At 40.3% G+C, this 25,529-nt stretch overlaps 1 protein-coding gene across 2 annotated transcripts in view; it reads right to left on the minus strand.

Annotated features, from left to right (window-relative positions):
• Positions 1-25,529, minus strand: part of PHEX (phosphate regulating endopeptidase homolog, X-linked) — a 226,349-nt gene that overhangs the window by 44,602 nt on the left and 156,218 nt on the right. For both annotated transcript variants that reach the window (XM_015422949.1, XM_015422951.1), the window contains exons 13-14: positions 14,025-14,102; positions 4,005-4,108 (exon numbers count right to left, since the gene is read on the minus strand). In XM_015422949.1, the coding sequence (XP_015278435.1) occupies positions 4,005-4,108; positions 14,025-14,102 (182 nt within the window). The remainder of the gene's footprint in view (positions 1-4,004; positions 4,109-14,024; positions 14,103-25,529) is intronic.

The raw sequence follows: 25,529 nt of genomic DNA on the forward strand, positions 1-25,529 counted from the left end.
ATATGAATTCTTGTTAAACTGGAAAACGAGAGATGATCATATGAAACCAGCAATGTCTGCATGGGAAAAAGATATAGGGAGAAATATTAAACCTGAAGAGTGGGACAAAGTGTGGATCAAGAATATAAAATTTCTAAGATCAAGTGCACTTAGGGAAAATGTTGTAAAGATGGTTTACAGATGGCATATTTCGCCAGCCATATTAAATAAAATTAATGATAAGCTAGGAAAGGAATGCTGGAAATGCAAATACTGTACTGGTACTTTTTTTCATTTATGGTGGACATGTGGGGAGACTAAAAGATTTTGGTTAACAGTGAAAGAAATGATAGATGAAATATTAGACAAAAGAATACCCTTGTTGCCAGATTGTTTTTTGTTAAATATGATACCGGAGTGGTTCTCAAATAGTGAAATTCATTTCCTAATGCAAATTTTAACGGCGGCAAGAGTCGTTTTCGCAAGAAAATGGAAGGATAAGAATATTCCTACGAGGGAAGATATAATTTTCAAGGTTTTAGATATAGCAGAAATGGAACGGCTGACTTATATTATAGAAGAAAAGAATATGGTGAAATTTGATAAATATTGGCAGAAATTTTATAAATGGTTGGACACCAAGGGTTATAGCATAATGTAATAAAATTGGCAATAATTATAGAAGTGTTAGAGGTTTGTGTTTCGAAACGAGTTACGGATATCTGCTAAAAGGAAATTACACTGTATATAAATTTTTGTTATTATATTATATTTTTATATAGTTGCATACAGTTGCATAGTTATTTGCTCGATTTAGAGCTATTTGTTGTTGTATTGTTTTGTTATGTGGTTGTTGTTTCTGTTTTATGTTTTGTCTTTCTTAAACAATGAAAACTAATAAAGAAAAGTTTAAAAAACAACGAAATGGAAAAGATTGTAAAATGTAATTTTAAGAAAGAACCTGAAATATTACTGTTGGGACTTAGAATGGAAGACGTCAACTTGCAGAAAAGAACTTTGATGTGGTATATGATCACAACTGCTAGAATGACTTATGCTCAATGTTCGAAACAAGACAGAATCCCGGAAATCGGAGAATGGATAAAGAAATTATTGTTTATGGTTGAAATGGAAAAAATGACAAGGAAGCTTAAGCTTGAAGCAGAAGAATTCTATGCGGACTGGAAAGACTTTAAAGAGTACTTAGAAAAATATTGGGATGTAAAGGACAATTTAATTTGCTTTGACAATTATTGAAAAGTTAATGTTACTAGAACAAAGTTACTTAAGAGAAAATAATAATAGAAGGAAATGTTACCGGTAGATTATGATTAAAACATAAGTGGAAAATAGAAAAGACTTAAGAAATGGGCTGGAGGTCGGAGCACTGTGGGAAGCCGGGGGGGGGGGGGAAAAAAGGATGTATAACAAACAAAAATATGTTGTGTATTTGAATTAATGATATATCCTAATAAATTGTTTTTGGAAGAAAAAAATATCTGTGCTGTAGCAATCGTGAGTATGCTATTCAGGTGCGGATCTGTAAGCTGCAAACCTACTTTTGATTTATTGACATTACAGATTTACTGACATTACAGAAATCTCGTGCTCAGTGTTCTGACCCTGGGACCCAGGGGAAAACATGAAATGGCTGGGCATTGTGAGCTTTTGTATATAAGTTGCTTTATGTGCTGATCAAGAACATGAGAAGGCATCCTGACACAGACTGAGGGCCATGTGTTTGTCTACAAAACTATAGTCTTCCCCAGAGAAATAACTACAACTTCCTACAAAAGAAATGTGCTGAGTGAACTTGGTCTGGACACACACTCTCAGCCTAATCCACCCCAGTGGCTTGTTGTTATTCCCCCTCTAAAATAGTTCACATTGCTTTCTTACTGAGAAAGATTGGATCATGAGGACATGAAAACAGTGAAAAGGGGGAGGGAACCCAGTTGCACCCAAGAGAGCCCTGGCATAAAGATCCCAACAATACACACACTGTAGCAAGGCACACAAAAGCACATACCTTGAACAAAACTTTGTTGGTTTTAAAGGTGCTTGGTATTTCTCCCGTACAATTGAGGCAGTGCAGCAAAGCAAGCTCTTCCTCGTTCACTCACTCCCTCCCTTCAGGGAAGAGCCTCAGCCAGTGGAAGGAAAGAAAGGCTTCCCTTTGGCTCCTGCAGCCTGGCCAGGAAACAAGCTCTGGCTGTTCCCTCCCTCCCCCTGGGAGGATGAGGGAGAGAAGCCTCAGCCAGTTCTTTACCAGACTCTCTCAATCACACAGGAGAGGCTTGCCTATTTATCTCTCCTGTGCAACTGAGAGAGACTGCTAAAGCAAGCTGTAATGTGGCAGCAGCTGCAGATCTAGAAAAGAAAGCAGGAAACAGCCAGAGCCTTGTGGGCCATATTGGGGCCCTCCGAGGGCCTGATCTGGCCCATGGGCTGCATGTTTGTCACCCCTAATCTAGAATCCTTTTTGATAGGCCATTCAGAGAATTTCATGCCAGTGCCCCAGAAGTTGGACTTCTTAGTAAACTACACATGGAATATTATAGTACAGGTGTTAATCCACTGAACAGGGAGTTTTAACACAGGAATCAACATTAAATAATCGACACCTTATGCCATAATATTTTGCAGCACAAGATGAATGATGGGAGGTTTAAGATTAGCCAGCACCTTGCCTCATCCCAGAAATGCTCCATTAGAGTCAAGGATACATGCAAGTCCAACTCATATTACTCATTCACAAGACCTACCTCCTCTCTGATGAAACCACATAGTGTTGGAGACTGGCCAAAGCCTGACTACCATATGAAAGCATCATATGGTCTTTTTAGGAGGACTGTCTCTCAGCAGGCTGGCCTAAGCCAGGTCAGTCAGGTTTTTGATGGAGTAGACCAGCATCCTCCGTAATTATGCCTTTTACTTTACTGGATTATTGTAACTCTCTCTACATAGTGCTGCCTTTGACTCTGCTCCGGAAGTTACAGCTAGTGCAGAATGCGGCAGCACAGGTGTTGACAGGAATGCCTGTGTGAGCGCACATCCGCCCAGTGCTGCGTGACCTGCACTGGCTGCCTATCGAATTCTGGATTCGTTTCAAGGTTTTGGTACTTACCTTCAAAGCCCTATATGGTCAGGGGCCAGCATACCTTCGAAACCGTCTCTCCTCATATGAGCCTCATAGAGCACTGAGGTCCACCAATCAACATCTTTTGGTGGTCTCCAGCCCCAGGGACTTCCGACTTGCCTCGACCAGGGCCAGGGCCTTCTCGGCCCGGGCCCCTGCCTGGTGGAATGAGCTCCCATGTGAGATCAGGGCCCTGTGGGTTTTATTACAATTCTGCAGGGCCTGCAAGATAGAGCTCTTCCACTGGGCTTTTGGTTGAAGCAGTGGACATCCCCGCCCCAGGGCCCCCTCCATCTGTATCCTAGGTCTACCTGTAGTCTGGGTCCTTGGGATCCTAAATTTAAAGATCTTTATAACAAAAACTGATTTTAACATCATCAATCACTGAAGCATCTGTCTTTTATTTATTGTGGTATGGTACTTTGACTTATGTGTTGTGGTGTGTTGTTATGTCATTTTATTTTACATTGTGTTTTAAAATAGTTTTAACTGTATTGCACTTTTACTTTTGGAACCCACCCTGAGCCTGTCAAGGGGAGGGCAGAATACAAATCCCATAAAAGAAAGAAAGAAAGAAAGAAAAGAAAAGTTTGTCTCTTAAATCCACAACACTACTATGCACAGCAGATACTTTCTTTTAATGAAAAAAAATAATGAATTAAAAGCCTTCTGTACCATTCCAAATTGCTACAATTGTTTCCAAGAAAACTCCAATTAAAGTCACCTTTAGGTCCCTTTGATTTCAAAAGAGAAATTTCAGCACATGCTTAACCTTTTCACTGTAGTCAATGGGACTTAAAAGTGCTCATGATGATGCTCCTTGAATGCTAACTGTGAGTTGAAGCACCAGGATGAGTCTTCTCTAATACTGTTTTTGCCTACTCACTCTGTTTTTGGAACTTCTTTTCTCAGCCAGTAGAAATCAGACTGTGCTGCATGCTTGTAAGTCTGAAGTACATTGCCAAAATAGTCTGCTTCTGAAAACTTCATCTGGAAACAGAATTTAAGAGTTGTTAAAGTATAACCAGTGCATTCAAAGGGGAAGAATTAAAAAATATAATGCAAATAAAGCAAAAAACCAAGAAAACCCTTCATCAAAACATTTTAATTTTACCCGTGAATTCATTCACACATCTAAAGCCTTCCAGACAGACTGTTACCATGCAGTTCCTAAGCCAGCACTTTTTCTATAACAATCTCAAATGGCAATTGTTGGAATAATGATACCATGATAGGAAACTCTTTGATCCAAGCATCATTTTTATTAAAACATTTGTAGCCTACCCTTCCAACCTATGTAGGATCTTCAGAATGTGACTTGGTTCTTGGTTCAAGTTTAGTTTATTGTCTTAGCCATTGGCCAAAACAACACAAAATAAATCAAAGCACAACCAACAGTATACAGAATGTGACTTAGAACACACTTAAAAGTGTAAAACAACATAAAGTAATGAGCCAAGAAAAACAATGAGGTCAGCCAAATAAATTTTGTCAGCAAAAGGACTAGAACACTCACTAGCCAACAAGCAAAGCATCTCACAGTTGCAGCACCACTGCAGAGTGCTGGAGTGCTGCTATTGAGGAAGGCCTTTCCTCTAGTGGCCACCCATCATGTCTCTGACATTGGGGCACACAAAGAAGGGTTCTGAAGAGAATATTTGAAAAATTGAAATTTGAAAAAAAAAAAACCTTTATTCTCATCAAAACTGTTCTCTCCCCTAAAATAATTATTCTGGTCCAGTTTGAAACCACTTTACTGAGGGTGGTGGCTCACAAAACAGACCTATATGCTGGAATCAGTCACCTTTCTTCATTAAACCACCAAGTCTGGCATGCAAGAACACTTTTAAAATATTTACTCTACACAATCTTTTTATATGTAGGCATCTAAAACATGACACACTTTTCTGCCACTATTCATGACCCAATTTTCATGCCAGGTAATAAATAAAAACCAGGAAAGCAAGGGCTACAACAGTTCAATCCCAGCCTAGGGCATGCATACACAAAGAGTTAACTCCAACAACTGACACTAAGCCAAAGCATGCATTTAAACAAGAGAAGTTTACAAGCTATCCCCAAAATAATAAATTGATTTTCCCCTGGAATTTTAATACTCAAAGCAGCTAGATGTTTATTTATTTATTTTCAAATTATACCCTTCGAGGGCCAATAAATATTTTATTGTATTGCAGAGACAGTTACAAAACTTGACTGCTGACCATGGAAGTGGTTCAGAGAACTAGGAATTGGATCTAGGTCACTGGTTCAAACTCAGAGCTTGTTAGCAGGAACTGTAAATCATTAATATCTAATTGCTACTAGTGACTTGTCTGGAAATAATACTGAGCTGCTGATTCTTTTCAGAGTGCCAAAGATTACTTGCAATGTTCCTCACCTATCCTCTGCTTAATGATAAGCTTTTGTTTTGGCATAGAGGACAAAAACGGCTGCTCTTTTAACAGCTTTTGTCCTCTATGCCAAAACAAAAGCTTATCAAAACTGCTGCTCTTTTAACAGTTTTTGAGACCTGAGAAATCCATATGAACATATTAGTGTGCTGAAGAAAAATGTAAAGTTGTAGTAATTTAAATACTAGCAAATAATATAGTGAATTAAAAGCTTGTATCATATTATATCTGCTAATCTTTAAGCTGCCATCAGTTTCTTTTTTCATTATGTAAAACAACACTATAGCACAAAATACATACCCTGATTTTTAAGCCTGGTTAATAACTCCCATCCCCTGCCATATTCTCCACTTGCTGAAATTTTGGAACCATTTTTAAAGGCAGCCCTATGAAGAGCACAGTATACCTCGATGTCAGTAGGCATATGTAACTGAGGCTAGATCTGCAAATCCCATGAATGGTTGCAGTTGATAAATCACCAGACCTATTTATTTATTTATTTAAAATATTTGTATCCTGTCTGTCCACTTAGGTAGGGTCCTCAGGGCAGGGAACAGTTAAAATACATTAAAATCAACTTTAAGAACAATACATATACATAAAACAGCAAATTAAAACAAACAAGAAGGAGGGTCAATAAGGAAATGCCAAATGAAACAAAAAGGTCTTCAGCCACTGGCAGAAGTGGGAACTATGGAAAAAGGATCCCTTCACTACCTCCACAATCTGTTTCTCAGACCTTAGGGTTTGTGACTCCAGACTCCAAACTTGTTCCTTCAGGGAAAGTGTAACCTTGTACAAAATGGTCTATAACCATACGTTCATCTAAGCTTTATTCCAGGCCATCTTGTCTGGATTAAGCATCAGTTATTCCACCCACATCTAGCCCTTCACTATCTGCAGATACCAATGTAAGGTCTCCCTGGATGCAAATACAAATATAGAGTTGTGGTTCATTAGCATGCAAATGTCTTTGTACTCCAAACTTCTGGATAACATCTCTCAGAGTTTTCGTGTTGTGGCTAAATGGGCTTCATGGACATGCTGTTCCACTACAGTAGATGTGGAATTAATTTATTCTACTGTCCAGGTCTCAAACTGCTAAACCTCTGGTTCAGAGCTGGATTTATGATTGTCAAGTAACCCACAACTCAGTCTACTTTTGTCTCTTAGGAAACTCTTCTTCAAAAAGAACGATCTTTCTCACTCCAAATCTCAATGGATATAGGGGGAGCCTAATTCATTCTTATTAGAATAATTCAGATCCAGGCAGGTGTATCCCTGCCTTATCTTTGTGTCTTGGTAGGTATGAGCCAAATTAGGCTTTATGTGGGTGCAGACAGACCACCATAACACCAATTTCAGCAAAATACAATTTAACTTTACTTGTATGCGCAGCCATTGGTTGCAAAAAGGAAAAGCATAAGGCTGTACAAAAAGAATCTTAACTACTGAGCCAAGAGGATTAAAGTATGTGATTTCTCTCACCCTAAGTCTAAAATATTTGCTCCTTTGATGGTATACTAGGAAGTAGGCAGGGTAATCTTAAAAGTTTCCCCGTTTCTGTTCAAGTTCTCTCTCTCTCTCTCTCTCTCTCTCTCTCTCTCTCTCTCTCTCTCTCTCTCTCTCCCTCCCCACCCACCCACCCCTTGCCATTTTGATGGCCTTTTTCCTCTAGGTCCAATCCCCCTCTCTCTCTGCACAAAAGATAGACATTCTCCTATGTAACTCATCAAGCCCATCCTACCAAATGCAAAATTACCAATAAACTCCCAGAAAGTTTCCCATAATGTTAATGGTTTACAGGGAGATGGCAAAGCCCCAGGAAAGGGTCTTTGTTCTTCTAACTATCTCTATTAACATATGAAACAACTTCTTGCTACCCTGGCAGGCTAGAAGCTAGACAGAAAAACCTGTTCTGTAACCTTCTGAGCATCCACAAAGTGCAAATTCAGCATTTACATTGCAGAGTTGTAAATTTTAGTGCAGACATGGTGAAGTGTCATTTCATCATACATGTAAGTATTAAAAAGTATGGGAGACAAGATGGAATCCCCATGGTACCCTTAAAAACCACAGAAAAACAGTGTCAATAACACTGTTAGAACGATTAAATACTGACCCGACAATCACCACTTCAGTAGCAAAATACTTAGCTATTATAATAGCATTGAAGCGTAAATAATTGCTGCTAAGGGGAGGTGTGCACTTTTTGGTTCTAATTGTTTTCAATATTTTCAGTTTTATGACTGCAATGTCTTATAGTTTTATATTTTAAACCTTTATACAGTTTATATTTCAATTGGATGTGAAATGTTAAGAGTTTTAAACTCTTACATTGGTATTTTACACGTTTGTTGTATTCTGTGGGTGTGGTTGAGACCATTGGTCATGTGAGCTAAATAAATTAAATTGAAATTGAAATAACACTATTTAAATGGAATCAATGTCAAATCAATCAAGTGATTTTTACCCACAAAGTGTCTGGCAAATTGGTTCCAGGGAGTTGCAAAGAGCTTAAAATCTTCTTGAGAACCAGAATGTAATAGGCCTCAAACCACTAGAAACAGGAGGACATTGATCTGGTATAAAGTAGACAGAGAAGCAAGACTTGTGTACTGCCATCATTGCTAAGTGATAGGCCTAAAGAAGAGCTCTAAAGCCATGGTTGGTTGGTTTCAGCCCAAGCCATCATTTCAAAAAGATTTAAAAGTTTATCCTCACTCGAGCAAGTGCTGGTGCTCAAACATCCCCTTATAGCTCTCCATCACAGACCTGCCCTGTCCCCAGTTCCTTCCTGTGCCAAGTTCATCAACTATTGTCTTCATTGTCAATTAAAATGCTTCCCTAATTGTATCAGGTATCTGAAGCAGTGTGCATGCACACGAAAGCTTATATCCAGAATTAAACTTTGTTGGTCTTAAAGGTGCCACTGGAATCAAACTTTGTTCTATTGCTTCAGACCAACATAGGGTTGCTAGGTCCCCTTCTCACTCCAGCGGGGGGATTTGGAGGGCATTCCAGGGGTGGATGGGGATGCCTCCAAGCCCCGCCACCAAGGGCGACCACCCGCCTGGCCACCCCTCTCCCTCCCCTCCTGCACAATTTAAATGGCTTCATCTGACTGGCGGAGAACATGTGGCCCTTTAAATCTAGCAAGAGGGAGTAAGAGAGATGGTTGCGGGCCTGATTTCCCCCAGCCCCACACACTGTGACCCCCACCCTGCTCGCAAAAAGATTTTTAAAGGGTCTTTTTTGTGAGCCGAGTGTGTGGCCTGCAAGTGCTCCTCTCCCTCCCTCCTGCTAGATATAAAGAGCCCTCCAGCTGGTGGGTGGGCCATGTGGTCCCCACTGATCAGCTGAAGCCCTTTAAATCAGGCAGGAGGGGAGGGAGAGGGGTGGCCGGGCAGGTGGTCGCTCTTGGGAATGGGGCTTGGGGTGGGGCTTCTTCCACCAGCCAGCTGGCTGGGTGTGAATTGAAGCCCCCAGAAGCAAGGGAACCCCCACCCAGACCTCGGGTCTGGCAACCCTAGACCGACACAGCTGTCCCCCTGAATCTCTATTCTTCTGAATATATCTTAAGAAACCTGTCACAAATGTCAGTTAAAAATATGCCAAATACATAGACTTTATGTTTTTTTTAATAGTTTGTACATGTGTGTCACAGGAATCTATAGACTATATCATGTATTTGAAGTTTTATAAAGAACACAGTTTGTTTCTAATGTTTACTTTGCTATGTGAAACAATTGTTACGTTATTGTTATGTTTATGGAAAATTAAAAATAAAACATACAATTATATTAAAAACATGCCTAATTATACTTAAGGGATTCTACAGTTGAGAGAAAATATAATAGTCCCAAGACTGCTTTCAAAACTTCAGACAGAAATAAAACTTTACTCCAAATCAACAAAATCAAAACTGTGTAGATTCTTCTGATATTATTTGACACAGCCTGTTTCGATAATTTGTGATATCTGATTTACAAAGTCTAAAAATTGGTTCCTTCAAATCTAGATTATTGCCAGCATAGAAGTTCCCCAACTAGTTTCCTCTTACATTTCTGTTATTTACACATGCTAAAGGCTTACATCAGAGACACAATACAACATTAACCTAAAAACACCACAAAAAGTATATGATGTGAAACAAGCCCTCAGGCTGTGCATTTTAGCCAACAAATATTATTGATATTATGATTTAATGTAATAGATTATTAGCTTTTTTTACTAAAGGCATTGAATATAATTTATGAATTTTGCTTTAATTAATAAGGCCTAAACAACTTAGAAATAAAACTGGTCTTCCAAGGTATCTACATTTCCCACTTCCAATTGCCGGCTTACTTCTCAAAACAGATTTGCTGTTGCAGTTTTCTTGACTGATTTAAAATATTTGTAACTGTGAAGTTTCACACCACAAAGACTTGATAGGATGTGAACATAAGGAAACAGAGTGACTTGTTTTCATTTCATGGGCTGCTTTAACTATGGAAGTCAGAACTTTGGTCTCAGGGACAGCATTGTGTGGTACACTTGGGGCTGCTTTTTTTCACCTCAGTGAAATTAAGGGACACATTAATTTGTTCCAGTGACACAGCTGACCATTGCTTTATCTTAAAGATAGAGATATATATCAAAATAAATATAACCTTAGACATGGTTAAGACTTTACTTTTATGGATTAAATAAAGCTTGGAGTACTTACTCATCTTCTATTTCAAATTAAAAAATACTTCATTCTCCTGAGACGCGATGCTTAACGAAGACTCATGTAAATAATGTAGGAGATTAAGCAGAACTCAAGAAAATGTGCAAAGCAAGGGGAAATGTTATAGCTGAAAGCAAAGCATACATTTTTAGAAGAGAAATGCAGCACTTAGGAAATTAATATCCCTTTACTTCCACAAGGAATTAGATATGCCAGTGTGAGCCATTATATCTTGGACAATACATTCCAAAATCATGAGTCCTTTGCAAGCAAATTACAGTTCTAAATAACACTTGAACCAAACTTCATTGCAGTTTTAATGGTTTTTTCCCCCTCAAGGATATAGCATAAACACATTAATTTCAATACATTCTGTTGTTCACCTTTGGTTATCTGGAAAGATGATACTAAGTAATGATCAGGGATGACTATAAATCTTAGTTCGAATATGCATGGGGACAAACCAAACTTTGACCCAGGAATGGCTTGATACTGTGAATGGGATAAATGATGCACATTAAGCAGTGTGCATATTTTACTCTATTGTGCATAATTTATTTTGCTTTTAACCATTTTGGGTGGGGGGTGAGAACAAGATGGTATGAAGGACACTGAAACTGAAAATCCTTCTCAGCTCCATCCTTTTCAGCCTGAAAGAGCTCAATTAGTCTTGACTGCATAATTTCAAACCTGTTTTTGCAGACAGAAGTGCAAATTTTTTAAAAGTGAAAGTTGATAATCTCAAGAGGCTAAATTCTACTCCCAAAGCCATATCCTGTGCTTGTTAAGAACAAACATGGAAAGTGTGAACAAGCTCAAAGCCCTAGTGGCACCATTGTAGTTGCATGAACAGACTTTGCCTGTCCTCTTGTATTTTGTTCCATTTGTACTTGTAAAGCCTTGCCATGAATAGCATGTGGATCAGGGGGAAGGGAGAGAAAGAGATAGTGTGCAGCAGGAAACAAGGAGATGAGGGGGGGGGCATATGCTGGTGGATAGGGACAGCTACAATCCACCCTCCACCTTCCAGTCCAAGAACCTGTGATCTCAGGTATCTTTCACAATGATTCTAAATCAAAAGGAAGTCCAGCTTATGTAGGGTTGCCAGGTCCTTCTTTGTTGCTGGCAGGGGACTCAGGGGGTGCAGGGACATCCCCAGTGCAATGATGTCATGCAGAAGTGACATCATATTGGGGACCAATACCTTGCATACCTGAACTCCAAGCAGCGAATTCACCACTTGAAGTTCAGGTGTGCACACACACACCCTTCTTGCAAAAAGCATTTAAAGGGTCCCTTTAAATACTTTTTGCAATGTGGGGGCCACTTGCAGCTGCACTCCAAGCGGCAAATTTACCGCTTGAAGATAACCCCCCCCTTGCAAAACGCATTTTTTCTTCTTGCAGCCAGTGGCTGACCTGCTTCCCTCCCCTCCTGCACGATCTAAAGAGCTGTAGTAGAGATGGGACTATAAAGATTTTCCCCTTTTTTGATTATTCATATTTCTCTGATTTTTATAGATTTATTCTTAAATATAGAAGGCTTTCCTCTTGTAGGTCTGATATTGTTAGCAGACAACATAATAGGTACAAAGTTCATGATTCTGTAGTTCTTAAGGGCAAAACCTTACAATGTCTGGGTCAGAGAAGATTTTAGTCTTGTATCAGTAAAATTACTTTTGTTTGGGATATGAAGAATCCTTGCCCATTATCATTTAGGTTAGGTTAAGTAAACACTTAGATTTAACGTAGATATATGTTTCTTTACATCTGACAAATCAGAGGCTTATTACTCAAATGACCACTGTCTCTTGTAACCAATTATGCTTTTTGAATATTGTTTTCTTGATGATGTCAGTCATGTATTTCCTGAATATGTTCAGAATATGTCCAAGAAGAAGAAGAAGATGAAGAAGAAAGTTGTCAATTGTTGATGATGGGGCTGCCAAATGCCCCCGGGGGGCGGAATTCCCCCCGCTTTCGAGCCCCGATTTCCGCTCCTGCGGAATTGGGGCCCGGGGGAAACCCCACCCTCGCATGCGCGTCACCTGGAAGTGACGACGCACGCTGGGGGCGGGGCCACGCCATTCCCCTCAAATGGCGTGGCCCCGCCCCCAGCGTGCGTCGTCACTTCCAGGTGACGCGCATGCGAGGGTGGGGTTTCCCCCGGGCCCCAATTCCGCAGGAGCGGAAATCGGGGCTCGAAAGCGGGGGGGATTCCGCCCCCCGGGGGCATTTGGCAGCCCTATATAGGATACACATGTTTGCAAACACAAGGTGGTTCTCGCTTTACATTTTCAAGCATATACTTGTGGGAAAGTGTGTGAATTGGCCCTTAGAACACTGGTGGTCACTGTTGGGGGTGGGGCTTGGGGGCAGGGCTTTCCCTGCCGGCCTCCGGGCCAGCAGCAGGCAAGAGCCTACGAAATCTGAAAATACCTCACCCCCACCTGGGGACTGGCATCCCTAATCTCATGCTATGTCGGGGGGGGGGGAGAACTTCATGAATAAGACCTTCTCGGTTGGTCATTGTGGACTGCAGCTAATATGGTCCTTAAGGTGTAAAGACAAAGGAAGGAATAGCTATCTGCTCCTCTAGTACACTAGGAAAACTCAACTGCTTCCCAAAGTAAGGTCTTCAAACTGCCAAACTACAAACAAGGCAGACAGTGCAAGAATTCTCCACTTTTATTCCCACTGCAAATGCAAAGGCATACATGTTGGCAACAGAGCATCCACACATGGTAGTTTTGTGATCACCTTCTTTTATCTTTTTTCCAATTTTTCCCTTCCACACATATATTACAGCAATTCCATATTGGCTCTTAGACACACAGTTGTCATGGTTGCCATGGTGACTTGCAGCCCCTATTTGTTGTTTCTTCATGAGCGGCTATAGCACTACCTAATACTCAGGTATACAATGTATTAGAAAAGTTCGCTTCTCTGTTTTCTTGTTACTAAACTGTTGAGATTGTACTGAATAGTGAATTCTTTTAACCATTTCATAAACCTTTATATATATATATATATTTTTTAAGTCTGGTTTTCTTATGTCCATCTAACCTTGAGGACCCACCGGCTGGGAAACTGTTCAGGGGTTCCACGCAGGGAACCAAGAGCAATAACCCTAGGGGAGCTGGGCTTGGGTCTCTGACAGATTACTGATGATTTTTAAAAAGCTTCAAAAACCTGTGACACACCAGGAAACTGATCCTGAGAATGGCAGTGCCCATGAGGGGCTGACAGCAAGACGGTGGTGCTGACGAAGGTGGGACCTTTGCAGGGCAGGGAAAGTGTCCTGTTCCCTCCAGACAGCATGCCAGTGCACAGCGTTTTCTCCAAAAAAGAAAGGCATAGCCATCTTGAGAAAGCAGATATTGAGAACAGGGAAAAGGCTGGGAACAGGACAATTATACCATGGTGTCAGGTGGAAGTGCCAAAAAGAATGCTGCACTTTGGAAGCCAAAATCTCCCCACTGGCATAGTACAGACAAGGACAGAAACAAGACAGAGGATGGAGGAAGAAAGATGGAGCATGTTGGGGCTCTTCCACTGTATATTAATTAGGGGTAAGTATATAGGTATTTCCCAGATCTCTAGTCAATATTTGTGTTTTGAGTTTTTAAAATCTATTTTCTTTTAAATCTGTTTATCCCTGCATTTTACTTTCTTTTTAAAGTGATCCCTACACTGTGCATCTAGTTGGGGCACATGGACATACTTTTCTTTTACTATGTTCATGTATCATATCAAACAACAATGTAATAATAATGACTTACTGTTTTGATAGCTTCAGTAACATACGTGTCATTCATTATAAACTCTGGGTAACCCACTTTTGCCATGACAGCTTTTGCCTTTGAAAAGAAATAGAAGCAGAAAACAATTATGCTTATTAAAACCATTGCATGATTCAGTATGCTCTCACAGTTGCCATCAGCTTTAGAATCAGAAACAATGAACAGGTGTTCAATGTTGACCTTCTCTATGTATGGATGACAGGATTTCTGTCACAATACTGGTAAACCTGATCTCTAAAGACAGTAGACAGGGCCAACTCCAAATTTTGGGAAGCCTTTGGCAAGACATTCCTTGGTGCCACTGCCACTAGGTACCACTTCCAGCTTTTCCGCCTCATGCACCACACAGAGGAAGAAGAAAGAAAATGGCACTGAATGCTGCTTACCATCACCAATCGCTTTTCCAAATGGTGATGGTGCCAGAACAAGCAGCTACCCAGAGAGCAAGCAGCGACTCACTATTCGCTCATTATTGGGGAAGGCAAGGAGTTGCCATGAGCCACTTGCTGTCTGGACAGCCACCGGCAAGGGGATCCTCCCAAATGGCAATTGTTGCTCCTGCTCAGAGGGAGGACAGGTGATGAATGCTGCTGCTCTTTGTCTTCAGTGGTAGTCAACTAGGATGGGTGGTTGTAGATTTTCCGGGCTGTATGGCCGTGGTCTTGGCATTGTAGGACCTAACATTTTGCCAGCAACTGTGACTGCCATCCTCGGAGGTATAACGCAGGAAGATGGAGTACTCTCTGTGTCAATGTGAGAAGAAAAACGGTAGGCAGGTAATTTATATCTACTCAGAAAGCTGGGGTAGGGCTGAGTCATTATCTTGTAGGAGTTTCCCTGGCTGTGACATGCTAATGGAGGAGCTTTCCTGAGGAGGTTCTTTTGCATATGGATTGGCTGTTGAAATTCTAATCTTATCTGTAGTGCTGCTGTGAGATGTAGAGTATTTTGTGTTTTTCAGGAGTGGAAACCATGCCCTATTTATTTTTAAACTAGGCTGGGCTCTAATAAGTTGCTAGACACTGGTCTCAGAATGTAGCCCCTGACAGTAGAACATTTGCAGAGTGTACACATGTAATTCCCTGGGCAAATTTTCCATGGTACACAGAGTTCCATGGATGTGCAGAGTTGTATGTTCATCCACTGACAGAAGCCCTGTTCACATGTTGCAGTGAACGCACATATAATAATCATGTATATGTGTACCTCTGTCTATAAGAAAACACCCAACAAGCATTCACTTTGCAAATGAAATTGGGAACCAGCTTCAATCACATGTTGAATTGTATGCAGGCTAAATTAATGTAAGAATTACTAAATGCATATATAATGACATAGATGGTACATACATTCAGTGTTAACTTGTGAACAGGACAAACTTCTGCACAGGAATTTCAAAGGACTTGAGTGACATTTTACTGCAAACCAGTGCTCAGAGTATAGTTTTCGTTCTGTCTGCATTCCGTTTTATAATAGGGGTGGAAGTTCCAAAAACTTGATCTCTCTCTTCTTGAAAGTTTATAAGCTGCTACGTTTTTATTTCCCACCTGAAATTAAAATCTTCTACCTGTGACATCATAATTAATTGTAAGAGATATAATTAAGATGTCACACACTGAAAAATACAGGCAGGGAATTAGCAACAGGAACAGATGAATTCTTTAGCAAGAAAGATCCTATTGTCATGCAAATCTCCTCAGTGACAGAAAAACAATAGAAGATAAATGTGGTACAGAAGAAAATAGGAAATGAAGTAAATGATAACCAAAGAGAATATCTGCACCATTCTCCAAGAGATGCAAAAGGGCCTTTTGGGAACATTTTTAAATGGTGGAGATTGGCAGAGAAGGAGAACTCAACAGTAATCATTTTGATGATTTTACTGCTTTTTATAACAGTTGACTGGTCCTACGCAGTGACTGTTAGGCCAACACATTTATGTTAGTTTCTTATTACATTCAGATTATGTTCAAAGGGGGGTATCATTTAAATTTCCTGTGTAGGCTGCTTAAATGAGATAGGTAAAGCACAAATGTCTTGCATGTACTCAGAATTAAGCATCCTTTGTGCTGCATCCACATAAATAAGCCTGCTAACATTTTTAATAAATCTACACAAGGAATAAAATAATGTAAAATAGTCAATGAACTATTGGCTCTTTATAAAGAATTCATATTGAAGCCTGATTTTTAGAAGAATCCATGTGGATTAACTAGACCAACACCAAAGGCTATTTATGAGTGCAACATTAGAGTATTTAGAAATGTTGTATGCCATCTCTTCAGAGGCCTGCCCACACTACCATACAATTATTAGTATTAAAAGGAACCATAAAATATTAAGGCTAAAATAATATCCACAAAAGAGTCCTCAACTACAAACAGACCATAAAAACAGCTTTATAAATTGAATACTTCAAAAAAAAAACCTTAGTAAAGATGTACGTTTTAGCCTGGTACTTAAAGGAAAGTGTAAGGAGAGCCTCATGGAAGAAGGCACTTCAAAAATGAGAGGCCATCATTGAAAAAGCCCTGTCTCTTGCTGCTACATATCTCACCCTTGCAGGCATGGGGCACAGACACCAGGACTTGAGAAGTGGATTTTGACTGGAAGGCTGGGCACTACAGGGTGAGGTAGTCTTCCAATATCCCAGCCCTAAATCATTTATGGCTTTAAAGAAGGAAACACAGCAGGTAAAGAAAGAGGTACTTTTCTCCCTTTCTCACAATACAAGACCTCGTGGGCACTCCATGAAACTGCAGAGCGGTCGGGTTAGAACGGATAAAAGGAAGTACTTCTTCACCCATAGAGTGATTAACACATGGAATTCACTGCCACAGGAAGTGGTGGGTGCTACAAGCATGGACGGCTTCAAAAGGGAATTAGATAAGCATATGGAGCAGAGGCCCATCAGTGGCTATTAGCCACAAGGTATAGCTAGGGGCTCTGGGGCAAGTGATGCTCTGTCTTCTTGGTGCTTGGGGGGGGGGTCAACAGTGGGAGGGCTTCTAATGTCCTGGCCCCACTGCTGGACCTCCTGATGGCACTGGTATTTCTGGCCACTGTGTGACACAGAGTGTTGGACTGGATGGGCCTTTGGCCTGATCCAACATTGGCGTCTCTTATGTCCTTATGTTCTTAACTCTGAATTGTGTCCAGAAACAAATGGACAGCCAGAGTACATTTTTCAGCACAGGGATGATATGACCCCAGTATCCAGCCCTCAACAATAACTTGGCCACTATATCTTGAACCAGCTGACATTTCCAAACATTTTTTGACGTCCACTCCACATAAGAATATTACTGTAACCTAACCAGGGGATCTCACAAACTTGGACCCTGTCCTGCAGATGGGATATCAAGGATAACACACAGCAAAATCAAGACACAGTCTGAGTCAAGTATATAGAACATGTCCACAGATGACATATCGCTTTAATAAAATCTATGGATGTAAAAAAGAAATGTTTACTTTGAATTCTTCTGTCAGAGATTAACCTAAAACAAGCCTTTCCAGGTAGTCAAAAGGCTATAGACCAAGCCTTCACTGGGGGAAACTGGTGTGTACATAGTGAATAATCAAGGGAACAGGGAAGGGGAGACTTCCGGCGGTGCGGCGCTGCGTCCGGCGTGCTTCCCGGGAGCTCCCGGGTCGCGCGTCTCTCGGGCGCTCTTTTCGGGGCCTCCCCGAAGTTTGGGGTGGCGCCGCTTGGTTCTCCTGGAGGGAGACCAAGGGCAGGAGGCTTTGCCGGCCCCCCTTTTTCCCTGGCAAGGAGGGGTGTGTGACCGGCCTGCCTCGAAGCGGGAGCGCCATGAAGAACGGGAACATGGCTGCCATGTTCCCGACAAGCAGCAGCCAGCCGTGTTTTTAAATATTTTTCTTTTGTTTGGTGAAGGACACTTTCCATGGCTTTGCGGAGAGCACAAATGAGTCGGAATAGAAGGATTTTTTACAATACCCCCTTAGCGGACTTTCCCCATGGGTAAAGAAAATCGGCCGGGAAATGCTGCTGGGAAACGAGAACTGGAAAGATTGCTGGGGTAAGAAATAGCTTCGGCTGGAAGCAGCATTACTTTTCAAAAACGCCACTAAAATATTAAGAAGGCTGAGGAAATATACTTTGAATGACTGTGATGAATATTGGGAAGAAAGTGAAGTGGAGTTCAGAGTGAGCAGGGGGGGAAATGGAAATGGACGCCGTGTGTAAGGAGATAAAGGACAAAATAGTAAATGAACTCAGGTCAGAACATTTTCAAAAAATTCTACAGGAAAATTTACAGAAAGCGCTTAACTTAAAGTGTGAAAACTTTCTGAGTAATCTACAATGCCCAGTGGACAAGGAGAAGGAGAAGGGAAATACAGGGCAAATAAAAGAGACACAAGAAAGGAAAGAACTGCAGCAAGATATTTTGGAGAGAGAGCAGCCTGTGATTCAGCGTGCAGTTACAGAAGAGACATACGAGGTGAAAGAAGGAGAAAAAGCGAAAACAGGAGTGGGGAAGGCAATATGTCCATTAAACCCCCTGCGCAGGAAAAGAAAGAAGAGAAAAAGGAGAAAAAAGATGAAGAAAGGCTTAAGGGAGACCAAAGACTCTAGCATTAAGCAACTGAATTGGGACATAAGGGAACAGGGAAAAGACAAAGAATACAAAGATCAGCGACATAAGAGTGAGACCAGAGAAAACCGAAGCAGAAAGGAAATAGATTATAATAACATTACAATGAGTGACTATGATTGGTGTTAGTTTAATGATGCAAGGTGCGAGGAAGACTAAAAGATAGTATTAACTTTTGAGGAAAAATAGCAATTTAGTAGAAGGGAAACTGAGGACAGAAGGACTCCACAACGTTAATATAAATAGTAACTTTGATATGTCTGCTGTCTGTTGTTATGGAGGAAAACTTATAATGATTTGAGAGCCTCGATATTGGGGTGAGAGGATATACATAAGCTGGGAGCCAAACATTTTCTTTTCTAATTGGTTGCTTGAGTTGGCTGCTCTGTTAAAGGTACAAGGGTAAATGCAATGTAATGAAGAAATGGGCTATAATGCCATTACAAGGTAGGCTGCAAACTGGGTGTAAGCCTAGGAGGCAACTTATGAACATTAAAGATGGTCCCAATGTATGGAGGAAGAACAGCAACAAAAAAGGGGGTGAATATCTTAAATAAGTAATTTGAACAGAAGTATAGTGTATATAGTATATATATATATATTTCTTTTTCTCCCTCTCTGGCTGTTGAGCTTATTCAGAGACACTTGGTTAGGCTGCTGGTAATGTATATTTAGTAAGCTTCTGTTATTGTGTTAAAGACTTATGAGGAAATGAAACGTATTGATGGGGACTGATTTAATACACTGTTAGCATGAACTTTGCAAGCAAATTAAATGCGATAGGGTAATGATCTCAAGTATAACAAGTGGAAATTTGGTAGTGAAGTGAACTTCCAGCAGAATAAGGGCTAGAAATAAGGAATTCAGGTTGAATTAAATGGTTGAAATTTAATATAGACCAAGTGTGCAGGTAATTGAAATATTAATTGGTAACTATGAGAATGAAGAGACTTTAGAAATTGTGTAACCAAATAATTGGAACAAAGTGTCATGGAAAGATAACTGTTACAATACGGGTGCATATGGGTGGTGGTTATGTATGTGTGTTTGTTTTCTAATTTCAAAACTTAATAAAGAGAAATTGCATAAATGTGTGTATGTGTGCTTAAGACTACTGGTCATGCAAGCCGAAATATATATATTGATATGTCTGTTATATATATAAAGAGAAATTTTAAAAAAAAGGGAACAGGGAAGGGAAACTCCTGCAGACTTCTTCCCCATTCCTTTTGCTCAACTACAGTGGTGCACTCCAATTCAACCTGCTGGTCTTTCTTGCCTTGCATAGCCTTTCTCCTGTTATTTGCATAAGCTCTGGGATGTCAGAGGGATGCTGACAAATTTCCCCATCCTCCCACCCATGTGTTTAAAAAAAAAACCAGAACGAGTAATTTTAGAAATCAGTGAGCTTACTGAAGTATTGCTGGAGGTAGAGATGGTGTTCCCAAAAGGGAGAAGGGAAATGTGGCATGCTGGACACTACTATCATGGAAAGAATGACGGTGTGAATAACTCAAACTCATATGTTTGTGAGTGAACTATTTGTGAGTGAAATTGGAAGGTTTACACCTTCAAATCACTATTATGGAGGAAAATTACAAGTCCTCGAAGGAAGACTGCAACCAAGAAATCAGAAGGAGATTGAAACTGGGAAGGGGACTTCTGGTTGACGGCAACTCGTGACGAATGCACCCCATCGAGCTCCGATGGGGGCAATTTGGATCGGGGCAGCAGGGAAGGGATCAGCTGGTCCCGACCTCCCCATGAAGTTCTTGGAGGGAGCTTCTAGCCTGGAGCACTGAAGGGGCCGCTCCAGAAGTTCTGGCTTGGGGGAAGTGAGCTCTTTTTTGCTCCGAAAGGTCCTGCTGTCCCAAGGCCAGCAATGGCGCTCAGAGATGTTACCAGACCACAACATACAAGGACTTAAACAAAAAAATTAATCTACATGGCGAAGTGACCCAGCGATTAAAGAAACAGTGAGTTGAGTTGCAAAAAGAAAGACATACACAAAGAGGGTGGAGGAACAAATATTGACATAGTGAAATGGCATAGCTCCAAAGAGAAAGGGGGGGGACTCGCGGAGGAAGAACCATACCCCATAGCAAAACTTCAGCATAAAAGAGAAGCAAGCCAGGCCTAAGCTATTAAAAAACCACCCTATTTAGAGCAGAATACATCTGGACTAATTATCTACATCATAGAAAAAATCTTAGAACTTTTACGAACTTTTACCAAATTAGGAACAATGTCTCAGCAAGGGGGAAAATGGTGTCCAGTGGCAGAGGTTCTGCAGGAAATACCAGGACAGCATCAACAGTCACAAGAACGGAAAGTACCAGTGAGATAGCCACTGCAATTTCTGAAGCCATGCACCCTCTGCTGGACCAGCTGACGAACCTCAATCAGAAATTTGATATTTTACAGAAAGCGCTTAAGGAAACTACAGCCAAATCAGAGAAGTCAGCTAAAAAGATAAAAAAGGTTGAAACCAAGACCAAAGAAATAGATCAACGAATGGACATTGCAGAAAAAGAAAGAGCTTCTGAAAAACAACAACTATTACAGCTACAAGTGGAAAGATCTCTCTATGTCCTGAGAAAAAGGATGAGAACTTAAGAGAAAAGTGAAGCAATGCCCCCCTTGATTAATAACAAATTTGAATTAATACAAGCAGATATTGATATGATTTACAGAACCTATTCAGACTTTGTTAAAAAAAAAAATCTCCCAGGGGAAATTTTTGTGAAATTTGCAAAAAGATCAACTAAAGATTTAATACTTAAAGCATCCACAGCTACAACAGTTAAAATTCATGAAGAGGAGATAAAAATATTGAAAGATGTTCCATATGAAATACGTAAGAAAAGGAAGCAATATAGAAATATTACAGCATTTCTTCAAAAGAACAATGTCCAGTACAGATGGATTTTCCCAGAAGGACTTATATTCAACTTTAATGAGAAGAAGGAAAAGATTGACTCTTTATTAAAAGCAGAACTTTTTCTTAAGCAACAACAAACCCCAACCAAACAAAGAAATGGAGCAGAGAAAGGGAACGCAACGGAAAAAAAACAGTGAACAACAGAAATCTGATATGGATCGTTCATCCTCTACAACTACTTCCATGTCTTTGGGTGAAATTTTTGACTCTGATTCTGACCTAGGAGAAGCTGCTCCCAGAACCTTTAAAGTAAATCTCCCCTGGCAAAAGAAGAAGAAAAGTAAAGTCAAGAAGAAACCTAAGTGAAGACCTGAGATTGCCTATGTTGATATTTAATGAATTCATATTATCATCCAGATGTGATATAATACCCAAAATGCCTTTTTTTCTTTCTATCTGAATACTTTTATTAGAATTTAAATAACTGAATGTAACCTCCAACATGTAGATAAATATCCAAAGCGTATGGATAGCTTATCGAAGTACCTTGTTACTCTCTTCTGTAGTTTTAGTTTTTTAGTTTGTAGTGGGAAATCAATAAAATTATATAAAAAAAGAAAGAAAGAAACTGGGAACGGCAGACATGAAGGACCTAGAAAAGATCTTTAAGGGTAAGGATATATTGCTGGCAACCAAGATCAAGATAGTTCATACCATAGTATTCCTCATTACTATGTATGGGTGTGAAAGTTGGACAATGAAGAAAGCAGAAAGGAAGAAAGTTGATTAATTTGAAACATAGTATTGAAGGAGAGTTTTACGGATACCATGGACTGCCAAAATTACAAATAAGTGGGTTCTAGATCAAATCAAGCCTAAACTCTCCCTAGAGGATCCCTTAAAATGTTTTTGCAAACTGTTCGACCACTTGGAGAAGGCATTTCAAGAGACTGTGGTCTCTTGAAATGCCTTCTTCGAGCCCCGCCCCCAGCACCAGTATGTCTGCCAACATGAACCCACCTGGGCGGTTCATGAGAGGTTCACAGGGCTCTTGAGGGTGAGATGGCACAAACCAAGGTTTGTGAACCACGAACCAGCCAAGTTTGTGACAAATTTCAGTTCGTAATTCAGTTTGTGCCCATCCCTAGTCACTTATTCATAGGGTTGCCATCAGTCAGAAGCAGCCTGACAGTACTTAACACATACACACACAATTGGAGATCATTAGTAGGAACACTGAAAAATACTTTATAACTTTTTCATTATGCAAGACATTTGTGAGATATTGTTCCAGAAGAGATAACTGGCACATCTGTACAAGTATCTGTTGGTAGTGGAACAAGGCCCATAATGGCCTAGTGATTTGTACTTGGAGCAGTTACATAAATTCCATAACCCCATGGTAGAAGAAGTGCCTGCTGGACACAGAAATATTTGACTCCTTATCATCTTTAATACAGTAGTGTTCTTCCAAATCATAATGAAATTAAAATGATTGAAATACACACAAATACTTGTGTGTCAAATATCGGCATGTCAGGAATAATTCAGTGTCCCTTACTTTTTATAATCCACAAAGTACAACTAACAAAAGAACTTTATATTGGTATATTTATAATATATGCAAATAATATTCAGTGAAAATCTTTAGCCTAATGGCTAGCCAGCTCCTTAGTGCTAGGGTTTTTGTTTGTTTTTAAGGCCCTGGGGGAGAAATCTAGGTTCTGGGAGAGGTTTTATCCCCAGGAAGGAGTGAGCAATATACAACAACTATCCTCCACTGACTCTCAGGAGTCATTGTAAGTATCGAGAAGGAAATGCTAAAATCCTGAATGCCCACCAATAACTGTAGATTGCCCCCATGGGAGAACCATTGGTCCATGTTAAGAATTACTGACCTAATCCATCAACGGTATAGTTGTATCAATTGTATACCAAAAACAGTTTCTACTTAAGACTTCGGTCATGGGAAATATTTGTGGAATTTTCTCATGACAGAAGATCATGGAAAGCCTCAGAAAAGCTACTGATTTTCCTGTTGGGAACATCCATTTCTTAAATCTAAACATCATCCCCCTAGAAAAACCTTAACATTCATACTGATTTCCTGGCTGAAGGCTGCTATAGCATTACTGACAGTGTGATGTCAGTAATCAGTTTACGAAGCCCCACAACTGATCTGGACATTAGACAGTGCCACCCTTAAATTCCTCTAAGCCAATTCACTTCAAGTCCCGTAACTATGTATAAGATGTCAGGAAAAGAAAGATTTTGAGACTGTAAGATAGCGTCTTACCTCTGAATATTTACACAAGACACAAGAAGAGTTTCCACAAAGTATTAATTTATCTTGCAGTTTTTATTTCTTTGTTTAGCCTTCTTCGCTGTGTGCTGCTAATATTTATCTTCTGTTTTAAAGCCTGTTATTCATCAAGATCAAGAATATGGAAAGCCCCTGAGAGCAATGTACTCTTTGACAATTATTTCAGTCGTTTCATATCTCTTTAAAGATTAAAATCATGCCAAAGTTTCTGAATTACAAAAGTCCATTTGTGGTGTTTTTTTGAAAAATAAAAGTGACTAATACAGGAAAAATTAAAATAATGAAAAATTTAGTTTTTGCTTTGCTTATTTACAGTCTGAGTTAATTCAAATTCATTTATGTTTGTTATAAGAAGCATGTATGTTTTAAAGTAGCCAGTTTGGTGTAATGGTTAAGTGTGCCGACTAATCTTGGAGAACTGGGTTTGATTCCCCACTCCTCCACTTGCACCTGCTGATGTGACCTTGGGTCAGTCACAAGCTCTGGCACAGCTGTCCTTGAAAAAGGGCAGTTTGTGTCATAGTTCTCTCAGCCCCACCCACCTCACAGGGTGTCTGTTGTGGGGAAGGCAAGGGAAAGGAGTTTGTAAGCCACCCTGAGACTCCAAGTGAAGGGCGGGGTATAAATCCAATCTCTTCTTCTTCTTCTTCTAATTACTGTTCAGTTATAGACAGAACCATTCTTCACAAACTCACAAATTGTCCAGTTATATTCTATACCAAAGTTGACTAATACATCAAAAGAGCACAAAAGCCAAACTGGATCTTAAATACCTGCTGTGATTTTCAGTCTACAAATATGGGAGCTTAGCTCTGCCAGGATCAGTTACTGATCAGGATATCCTTATATTCAAAGGCTCTTCATAGTTACTAAAAATGATCCCTGCACCAGTAATAAATTAGATTTATGTTCAAAGAGGTATTTAAAAGGCCTTTATCTAAATTCTTGCTATACAGCATTACATTTTATTATGACCATTTAAGATGGATACATACATCACTGTGCATTGAAGACCTGAATCTACTGCAACAACACTTTTATGATATCCACAAAAATGAAATAACCAAGGCAACATTATCATATATACTCCTTCCTTATTTGGGGGGGGGAGGTTTTTATTTGAGTTTCTAAGGAATAATAATAAACATTGAAAATTAGCATAAAATTGTGCTTGAATGCAAATATAATTCACAGCAATGTATTAGGCCATCTTTTATTCTAATAGCGAAGTCAGATACTTAAATGGGGTGCCTGGAGCTGTGAACAGGCAAGACATATTGTCCAGGACCAGGCACCCTGACTGGCAGCCCCCCTGAGCCCACCCCCTGAGCAACAAACCCCCCTCACCCCACTGGCGAGCCCATCCACATGCACAGCAATACTCACCTTACCAATGAGAGGGTGAGCTGGGGACATCACTGGAGGCCAACCTGGCCCAGGCGCCGAGCTAGTAGGTGGGGTAAAAAGTGGTTCTAGGATGGTCAGGGAGCAGAAGGAAGCCAGCAGGATGTGGGCAAAGGCTGGGACCACAGCCATGGGGCTCTGGGGCCACTAGGAAGAGTGGGGAGGTGCACAGTAGAAAGGGTGGGCAGAGGCATCCCCGGAGCAACCAAGGGAGGCAAGGCTGGGTGAGGCACCAGCCACACCTGACACCAAGGGTA

The sequence above is a fragment of the Gekko japonicus genome, unplaced genomic scaffold (genome assembly GCF_001447785.1).
Source record: "Gekko japonicus isolate JY-2015 unplaced genomic scaffold, Gekko_japonicus_V1.1 scaffold117, whole genome shotgun sequence".
NCBI lineage: Eukaryota > Metazoa > Chordata > Lepidosauria > Squamata > Gekkonidae > Gekko > Gekko japonicus.